This window comes from Populus trichocarpa, chromosome 17 (assembly GCF_000002775.5).
Source record: "Populus trichocarpa isolate Nisqually-1 chromosome 17, P.trichocarpa_v4.1, whole genome shotgun sequence".
Classification (NCBI taxonomy): Eukaryota; Viridiplantae; Streptophyta; class Magnoliopsida; order Malpighiales; family Salicaceae; genus Populus; species Populus trichocarpa.
In genome coordinates this window covers 9876641-9886911 of record NC_037301.2, presented here as the reverse complement: position 1 = coordinate 9886911, position 10271 = coordinate 9876641, and the positions used below count along the sequence as shown (strand labels likewise).

The window sequence follows — 10271 nt, the reverse complement described above, 5'->3', positions numbered from 1 at the left end:
AGAATATTGGCCTTTAAAAGAGGGGATGTTTTGTTTTTGAACATTTTATGTACAGTAAAATTTCATGTTTACCATTTGACTTTGAAAAATCAAAGGTTGCTTTGAGAGGGTATTTTCGTATTTGTATCATTATTTTTTCATAATATTCATATGCCTTTAGGGATTTTTTAGTAATATTTATTATTATAATATTAATAAATCAATAAAATAGGGCTACTTGGGCCACATAACTTTGACAAATTCAATTGTTTCTTCTAGTTTGTATTTGTTTTGGGTTTAATCATCATTCTTTTGATTTTTATTTTTTTTAGATTTGATGCTTTTTTAAGTTTGTTTTGTTTTTAATTTCATCCCTCATCATTTAATCTAATTAGATTTTTTTAATCCAACCTGGTCCTTATTTTTTTTATTGCTGTTTTTTTTATCATTTTTATCATTATTATTTTTTATTTTATCCTTGGGAGTTTAATTTAATTCTATTTGGTTTCCAATTTTAATCCTCATTTTTTTATTGCGCTTTTTTTTTATTTATCATTTTCTTCATTTATTTTGTTTTTCAATTTAGTCCCTGATTAGTTTCTTTCAATTATTTTTGTGTATTATTTAGTCCTTATTGTTTTAATTTTAATTATTAATTTTTTTATGGTTTGAAATCGTTCTTTGTGGTTTTTCATGTTTGTCTTTTACAAGGTAATCTCAGTCTCATAACTCGGTCCACTAGTTTTGACGATAAACTCTGTTTAAGTTCGATCTTTTTTAGGGTCTTGTTTAAATTATTTTTTTTTCATTTTTTGACATTGAATTATTGGACCTTAAGCTTCTTGATTTGTTCTGATTTTTTTTTTTGTTGAGTTATCCTTGTGTCATATCTCATATTGCAAATTAGTTGAGTTAACCTTTTTGTTAGGCCGAGTTGGCTCAGGTTTGCTTCTTTAGCATTATATTTTTTGATTATTTTTTTTATCTTTTATATTAGGTTATTAGGTCTTGAACTTTACGATTTCTTTTCACTTTCCTTTCTGCGGGTTAATTCGGTCTTATATCATGAGTCGTAGTTTAGTAAATTTAACCAGATTTGACTTAAATTATTGTCGTTTGAATATTATTTTCTCGTATTGAGAAAATTTAGACCGACCTGCGACGTAGTGCAAACCACCTATCTAGTGTGCCCTAAAGGGTGTTTTAGACATGCTATTATTGTGCATGTTTGGAAATATTTTGTTGGGATTTTAGAAGGGATAACAATGTATTTTTAGAATAAAATTTAGGATAAACCATATTTAGGAATGTTTGGTTAGGATTTTTGAAAAATCCGTTAGATTATGGAAAAAATATGGATGAGAATATTTATTAATTTGGTAATAATATTCTAGTTATTTATTTATTTTTCACTCTTTTGAATTTTATTCTTTTCACTTTCCAATATGTTTTGGCTTGCACTCATTTCTCTTTTTTTATTTGTTATTGTTTCTACCTGTTTAAAATAAAAATAAAAATAAAATATGTAAAAATAGTAAGAATATAAAATTTTATAGAAAATAGAAAAATTTTGAAAATTAAATAAATTTTATAAAAAAATAAAATTTATAATTATTTTCAATTATTTTAAAAAATTATTTGAAAAAATTAGATAAAGGATAAAAAATAAGTTATTACATTATATGGTGACATTTGTTCAATAAAAGGAAAAATTAAAGGGCCCAAAATTAATGTCACGAAGGTCCATGAACACAAAGCCCAATATCAAACTCAGAAAGAAGTCAACTACTAGAACCGCCAACTTAACGGTCTCTTAGCCATTTCTAATACAAATTAACATCATGATAAGAAAAAGAACAAACGATAGGAGCACCAATCGCAAGCAGCCGTCAAGCCTATGGAAAAACTGCAACAATCTTCTTGCTCTAAAGCAAATCCACGCTACCCTTATAATCAAAGGGTTCAATTCAAACCGAGCAGCCCTCAGAGAGCTCATATTTGCTGGTGCTATGACCATTTCTGGTGCTATAAACTATGCCCACCAAGTGTTTGCTCAAATTACTGAACCAGACATTTTCATGTGGAATACAATGATGAGAGGTTCATCTCAAAGCAAAAATCCTTCAAAAGTAGTTTTACTTTATACCCAGATGGAGAATCGAGGTGTAAAGCCTGATAAGTTCACGTTTTCTTTCTTGCTTAAAGGTTGTACTAGGCTTGAATGGAGAAAGACTGGTTTTTGTGTTCATGGGAAGGTTTTGAAATATGGGTTTGAAGTGAATTCTTTTGTGAGAAATACCCTTATTTATTTTCATTCTAATTGTGGGGATTTGGTGATAGCTAGATCGATTTTTTATGATTTGCCGGAAAGGAGTGTTGTTTCTTGGTCTGCTTTGACTGCGGGGTATGCAAGGAGAGGGGAACTGGGTGTGGCGAGGCAAATTTTTGATGAAATGCCAGTGAAAGATTTGGTTTCCTGGAATGTGATGATTACAGGGTATGTGAAAAATGGAGAGATGGAAAATGCTAGGACACTCTTTGACGAGGCTCCAGAAAAAGATGTTGTGACTTGGAATACGATGATTGCTGGGTATGTCCTTCGTGGGGAGCAAAGGCAGGCTTTGGAGATGTTTGAGGAGATGAGGAACGTGGGAGAGTGTCCAGATGAGGTGACAATGCTGAGTCTTTTGTCGGCATGTGCAGATTTGGGTGATTTGCAGGTTGGCAGAAAGTTGCATTGCTCAATTTCAGAGATGACTCGCGGAGATTTGAGTGTTTTACTTGGGAATGCACTTGTTGACATGTATGCGAAGTGTGGAAGTATCGAGATAGCACTTCAGGTATTTAAAAAGATGAGAGAGAAAGATGTTACAACATGGAATTCAGTTATAGGAGGGTTGGCTTTTCATGGCCATGCTGAGGAATCAATCAAATTGTTTGCTGAGATGCAGGCTTTGAAAAATATTAAGCCAAATGAGATAACTTTTGTTGGAGTGATTGTTGCTTGTAGTCATGCCGGGAATGTTGAAGAGGGGCGCCGGTATTTCAAACTTATGAGAGAGAGGTATGATATAGAGCCAAATATGATACATCATGGGTGTATGGTGGATTTGTTGGGTCGTGCAGGGCTATTGAGTGAAGCATTCGAGTTAATAGCCAAAATGGAGATTGAACCTAATGCTATAATTTGGAGGACGCTGCTTGGGGCTTGTAGAGTTCATGGAAATGTTGAGCTGGGGAGGCTTGCAAATGAGAGACTACTTAAACTAAGAAGGGATGAGAGTGGGGATTATGTGTTACTTTCTAACATATATGCTTCAGCAGGTGAGTGGGATGGAGCTGAGGAGGTGAGGAAGTTGATGGATGATGGTGGAGTTAGAAAAGAAGCTGGCCGCAGCCTAATTGAAGCAGATGACAGAGCTGTCATGCAATTCTTGTTTGATCCAAAACCCAAACTAAATTCAAGAGGCCAAGTGTCATGAGCTGCAAGTAGGTGAGAGTATGCTCTCATGTCAGACATGTAATATTTGGATATAGTTCAACCTTTATTGTGTATAATTGGTCAATAAATTGCATTTTATTCAGCTTTAAGAAAGCATTATTGACCTTTCTTTTTCTTTTCTTTTTCAATTTTAGTCCTTATGTGTTAAGTATTTATTTGATCTGATTTCTTCTTGAGTTATGTAGTAATAGAAAAGAACGTTTGAGGCTGGTAAGTGAAAACAAATTTAGTTGGTTGACTCCAATCCAAGCGCGTGCTTCAAGTGACTGAGCTAACTTTTGGTACGAGTTGTAATTACACGAATCTCACTTTTATAAACCTAATTTTTTTTATATAAAAAAAAAAGCTTTCAGCAGTGCATAAATTGGTAATATTTCCATTTTTCCAATATTAAAGTTGTCCTAAACCCCTGTTTTCTAACAGAAGCATTCTAATGATGTCAATTTCACCCTGCATGGGACCTTAACAATTAAAATGGAAAGAACTTGTGCATATCAACAAGTTTCATCATTAAGTTGTGTGATGATTTAGGTTTTCATGAATTATGATGAGTTATTTTATATAACAAATTTAATCTCAGCTGATTCCTACCGTGTCAACAAGCTCCATAACAATGTAAGTTCTGTTATCAAGAATGGTGAAATTTAGCGCTACCTATTCCTGTTCGTAATATCACTTGAGCAATGCACGGCATCAGGAAACTCTGCTAGATGACTTATTGATTGATCATAAAATTATGTGTGCTCCAAGTTATTTGATTTTATATTTTGAGAATGCTGTCTTTCTATCTTCACTTCTTTTCAGGTGCTGAAAGTACTGGCATGATGTAGCGCCTTCGCATTGCTATATGATTTAAATCCCATCCAGTAATATCACTTGCTTAGCAATTCATCCTCAATAGGAAAGAAAAATGTACACTCTGCATCATACTTCTGCTCATAGTTAAAAGTCCAGTCAACTGCAGGCATCCCAACTTCTCTCACTCAAAGAAAAATCTACATCTTTGAACTCATCTGAATACCTTCTTTTGTTGTCACTTGAAAAGATTTGAGTTTCTTCTTAGCAATATTACAGTTAACAGTCAAGTCACAAGGCTGTGTATGATTCTCATGTTTCTATACATTGCCTGATGTGTTTGTTGATAATCTACAAGTTCTGAAATGACCTTAGTGTAACATTCAAGTGACTTGTGCGGTTCATGCAGATGCGAATTGCCTCCACCTTAGTCATTTGAAGTGGGGAAGACATTGAAATAAAGCCTGGAAGTTATTTTTCATGATTTGAAATATTTTCCTTGTTCATTTAGAATTTTTTTTCTTATTTAATTGTAACATAAAGTTTAGATTATATAACATATTGAGTAATAAAATTTTCAATCAAGGTTTTTATATAATAATTCTTTTCAACAAAATTTTGTTTCTTGTACTTATTATCTGTTTTCATCAACATCAGCTTTATATCTTCTTAATATTAATTATTATATTATGACTGATGTTTACCTTTATGTTCTTAATTTCTTTTATTTTAACAAAAATATAATAATTTTATATAATTTGAAAATAGAAAAAAATTATTTAATCTAATTCAATAAATAGTTGAACTTGTTTTACTATTAAAAGAATTTATACAAAACATTTAGTTGAATAATACAGAGTTATGATAAGAAAACTACATCATAGATAAATAATGAAACGTGGCTGCAATCGATGTATTCTTGTAAATTAGCTGTAGCCTGGAAAAGAATGGAGTAGCTCTCCCATAATGGCACCAAGATTGCAAGAAGGTACAGTGCACATCGTACTCGGACAACAAATCATGAATAAACATGTATTACCGCAAAGAAGAAATACACTTGAGAACTTTACTTTCATATCATTGTATATACAAAATGCGGTTCAGCTGTGTGCTTGCCATAGGATGGAAGACCTAGCATCCTATTGTAAACTGTCAAAGCTCTTTTCCATGGAAACAGCTGAGCTAAAACGCCTAATTCATGGTGAAAATTACAAAATTTCATGTAAGAATATATCAATGTTTCATGAAGCTAAAAGGCCTACCCTTTGCACCGTTGTATTTAACCCAGTTTGGCATTGAGGTCCTTCTTGGAAGAGAATCCACTTCCAGCGAGAAGGCTTGACAGGAAACCCTGACTGCTTTTATTATAATCCTTGTCACTCGAATTGCTTAAATTGCTAATAAGAGACCAATGCGTATCAAAATCTGGCTCATAACCACTTTGTTGCATCATTTGCATTAGCTCTGATGCCTTCCTTGGATTGTTTTCCATGCGATAACCATCGATTACAGAGCAGTACATCAGCCTGGTTGGAGTCTCGCCGACCTGAACCATTGAAAGAAGGAGCTTTGCTGCTTCTGCAGGTTGTCCTTGTTGGCAATACTGTTTGACAAGCAAGTCCCATGTGTTGATACTTGGCTTAAGATTCCTATCCAACATCTCAGCATGGAAATCCATAGCTTGGTTCAGTTGATTTCTAGAGCAGAAACCACAAATTACAGAATCATAACTGGTAGAACTAGGCATATTTCCTTTCTTCAACATTACATTCAGAAGGTCAATAGCCTTGTCCAGTCTTCCAAGGCAACAAAACCGCTTAATTAAATTATCATAACTAATACTTTGAGGAGTTAAACCTTTATATACCATTCGGTCCAGAAATTGTTTAGCTGCTTCAACCTTATCCTGGAAAAGAAGGCCCTCAACAATTGCATTTTGAGCAATTGAACCAAGAATCCAGCCTTTCAATTCTATTTCTCGACTCAATTCCAATACTTTATCAAGTTCCCCTATATCACATAGGAAGGTTATTACTGTGCTTAAGCTTCGATAACTAGGCCTAAGCTCCTTTGAAATCATTGTAGACAGATAGTGCATACCAGTAGAGACATCTTTGCATTTAGAAAATCCATATACCAGAAAATTATATGTAACTTCATTGAGCACCAACCCCTCCTCCTGTAATTCATTCAAAACCTTCTTCACGTGCATACTTTCCCCAGCAGTGAGAAGATAGAAAATCAGAATGTTGTATAGGATGATGCTAGCAGACTTGCTTTCTTGCACCATTACCTTCTTCAGGCTCAATGCATAATCCACTTTACCCTCTAAACACATCAAACGCACATAACTGCGATAACTCGAGATTGTGAGGCTTGCAGTTTTTCTTATGACAACACCAAGTAACTCCCTGACTTTCTTCAAGTTTTTGGTGTGGCAGAATTGTTGCAACAGCATATTATAAATATCAGCATCAGGTAGCAGCCCCTTGGACAGCATATTCTGGAAAATATTGGCTGCTTCCCCAGCCTTTCCTGTCACACAAAATCTTTTAGTAAAATCGCTGTGGAATGTAGTTCGCACCCTCAAAACATTTTCCATTAATTCAATAGCTGTCTGAAGTTTATCAGCCTTACACAGCTGAGGAATCAGAATTAGAGATACGTCCAAGCACGGAACCATTTTCCTAGCAAGCATTATGTCTAATACTGCGAAGGCAACTTTATACTTTTGCTCCTTGCATAACCCCTTTATAAGATGGCTATATGCAATTTGATCTAAGGCACAACCATGCTGTAGTAGTTCTTCCACAAACAAGTGTGCAATGCTCGAAAAGCCAGTAAGAGAAAGCTTTTCAAGGAAGATATGTAAAACTTTTAACCTTGATTCAGGATTCAATACCAACATCCTTTCCAAAAGCTCTAGTACCTCCTTCAGCATTCCACAATGGCACAGACATTCAACCACAGATATACAATCCACCAACCCTGGTAACCATTTACCATTTAGAGCAAAATCCCAGCAATCATGAAGGTTCCGCAAATTTTCCTTCTTACACAGTCCCTTAATTAGAGCAGTAAATGTTTCACTGTTAATTGTTAGATTTCTTTGAAGCATTTGATTAAAAATCAACCACCCTTTGTGTGTCAATCCAATTTTGCAGTATGCTTGGACTAGCAAATTGAGAACTTCTTGGTCTAGTTGATTAACCAGCTTTGGCATCTTCTCCAAAAGACTGCTGCATAACTTGATATAGGAACGAGGAGTGCAAAGCCCCTTTAATAATGCAGAGACAACAGAGAGAGACAGTTCTTGACCCCATCGAGCCATTTCACCGGTCAATGAGTATGCAACTTTAAAATTTCCATTACTGCATTCCTTCCTTACTAGAAAATCAAAATCAGGAACCATAGAATCTTCAAGTATCCCCGTTACTCTTTTGTCATACTCATCCAGGTCTGTATCCAAATAAAGTCCATTACCAAGGTTATCAAAGAATTCTGTCTTAGAAAACTCAACATCATTGTCCCTTTTCAACCGCACTGATAAAGTCTTGAGCTCCAAGACCATAAATGCCTTTGAAAGAGGATCCTCGAGTGCAGATGATTCAATTAGACCACGGTTCACCATCTCATGAATCACCACCTTTACTTCATCAAATCGTCTAGCCCTGCAATATCCTGCCAAAAGAATTTTGAAAGTTGACAAAACAGGGGCTGTTCCCATATCCACCATTTCATCAAGAATGTCTTGTGCATGCTCCCACATGCCTTCTTTAAACAACGCACTGATAAGAGCATGATAGCACCATATATTGGGTTTTAGGCCTCGAGATAACAACTCTGATAAATAATTGAAGGCACCACTCAATTTCCTTTCACGACAACACCAACAAATCAAGATCCCAAAAGTTACTTCATCAGGCATAAAACCCAAGTGCTCCAATTTGAGTCTGAACAAATTTGCTCTCTCTACACCAAAACCAGTACATAAACTAAATAAAATCTTATTGCCAGTAAGCACATTTGGGGAACATTTCATTTCAGCAAAACACCTTACTGAATCCTCAAAGTCCTGCTCACAGTACCCAAGAGCAATCTCATTAAGAACCAAGCTGCTAGGCTCAAAACCCAAGGCCATTAACTTCCTAATAAAATTCCTTGCTTCTCGAATCATTCCATCCCTACAAAGTAATCTTACAACATTCTCAAAACTAGCATTTTCTCCTTCGCTTACACTAATCCCCAATTCTACCAGATCTAAAGAAACTCGAAATGCTAGCTGGGTTCTCTTCATTCTTACTGAAAGATCAACAAGAGCACGACAACACAACAACGATGGCACTAAATCTCGGTCCCTCATTTGATCATACACTAAGACAGCCCTTTCTAAATCACCAACACCAACATACCCTTCAATCAAACTAACAAAAATCTTACTACTGTCCATTGAAATTCCTTGTCTCTCCATTGCCAAAAGCAATAACTGAGCCTCTCTAAACATCCCATGCCTAACAAGAATAGAAGCCATAACCTCACATGACTTGGGAAAATGCCTAAAACCCTTATCTTGTTCGTTAGCACACTTAAAAATCTCCCATAATGACTCCACCTTTGTACTCTTGACTGCAACTCTTTCACACTCAAATTGAAAACCCAGTAACATTTCAAGCACATCTTCTGGTTTCAACCTCAAAACCCTCAAAAACCGACGTGTAACATGAGGTATTACATCAGAGATATCTAAGAGCGGCATTTTAAAAGAAGCATCATAAAGAAAGTTGCGTCTTTTGGGTTCTTTTTTATCAAAGAAATGAGAACACTTAGATATAACAGAGTGCGCAATACCATTAAAGTTAAAAGACGATAAATCTTTGTGGGGTTTTAGTGAAGGGTCAGTGAGAGAACATGTAAAGAATCGAAATTCAATGGAGATGTGAGTGAAAAGAGAACTGACCCTTTCAAGTTTAGCATTATTGGAGGTGAAATATGATAGGTTTTGCAGCATTTGATTGCAGAGAAGCTTGCTTCTACTTCTTGATTTCATGCCTCCATTTGCTCGGTATCTGCCTTTTGGAACGAATGCCGTGTGCAGTGGAAGAAGAGAACTTTGAATTCCCTCTAAACGACTTGTCGTCTAATAGAAATAGACGACAATACTTGATCGACGAGGAAAAGAATACTTTATAAAAGCTTCTTAAATAAGATACGAAGATCCTACATTTTTATTAAAATTATAAGTTTTTGATATTTTAACAGAAAAAAATTTTAAATAATAATTTAATTTTCGTTGAATTTGAAAATTTATTAACAGAAATATATATGCATTCAGGTTCTTATTTTTTAGTATGTATTCACATAATAAAATGACTATTTTGTTTTTAATAATAAAAACTATATAACTTGTTTTTAGATATAAAATCATCTTCTTCTTCTTCTTTTATGAGATCTATTTGTCACTAAATAGACGTAGAATAATCTCTTTATTTTTTTTTACATAAAATAATATGTAAAATACACTTAAAAGTTAGTTTGGGTAGGAAAATTTTCAGTTTTTTATCTTTATTTGCAGAATGTAATTACAAAGGTGCTATCGAAAGCAAAACATTTATAGCTTATGTCAAAGAGATTCTTATTATTTTGTTATTTTTTAAAAAAATTAATATCATATTGATCAAAGGCACTTAGGTTTTTTAATAAATTAAATAGAAATAAAAATTAAAAATTGTTACATGCGAACGGGAGGCATTCGTGCCTTTCGGGCGATGTCTACGATGTCTTCTAGCTGTCAAAAACAACCAACAGCCTTCTCCTCCGACTCCTCACGTGGAGGCGCATCCAATTAGACAATGTGTGTAGAGCTTTTCGTGGTGGTTCTGTGATTGTTGAATTTTGTCCTCCGTCTTTTTTCTCTCTCTCTTCCCCTTGAAAACTATGTCAACCAAGCTAAAATCAAAAGTTTTCCTCCATTTTCTTCTTATTTAAATTGTGGTCC

General features: G+C 34.6%; 2 protein-coding genes across 2 annotated transcripts; one reads left to right on the top strand and one right to left on the bottom strand.

The window, feature by feature from the left end:
* Positions 1-1792: 1792 nt before the first annotated feature.
* LOC7482486 (pentatricopeptide repeat-containing protein At5g15300) lies at positions 1793-3580 on the top strand. The gene has a single exon (XM_002324034.3). It carries the CDS (start codon positions 1821-1823, stop codon positions 3459-3461), a length of 1641 nt encoding a protein of 546 aa, XP_002324070.1. The 5' UTR covers positions 1793-1820; the 3' UTR covers positions 3462-3580.
* A 1717-nt stretch (positions 3581-5297) lies between these two features.
* Positions 5298-9408, bottom strand: LOC7495987 (pentatricopeptide repeat-containing protein At5g15280, mitochondrial). Its single transcript, XM_002323833.4, has one exon. It carries the CDS (start codon positions 9321-9323, stop codon positions 5556-5558), a length of 3768 nt encoding a protein of 1255 aa, XP_002323869.3. The 5' UTR covers positions 9324-9408; the 3' UTR covers positions 5298-5555.
* Positions 9409-10271: the final 863 nt, after the last annotated feature.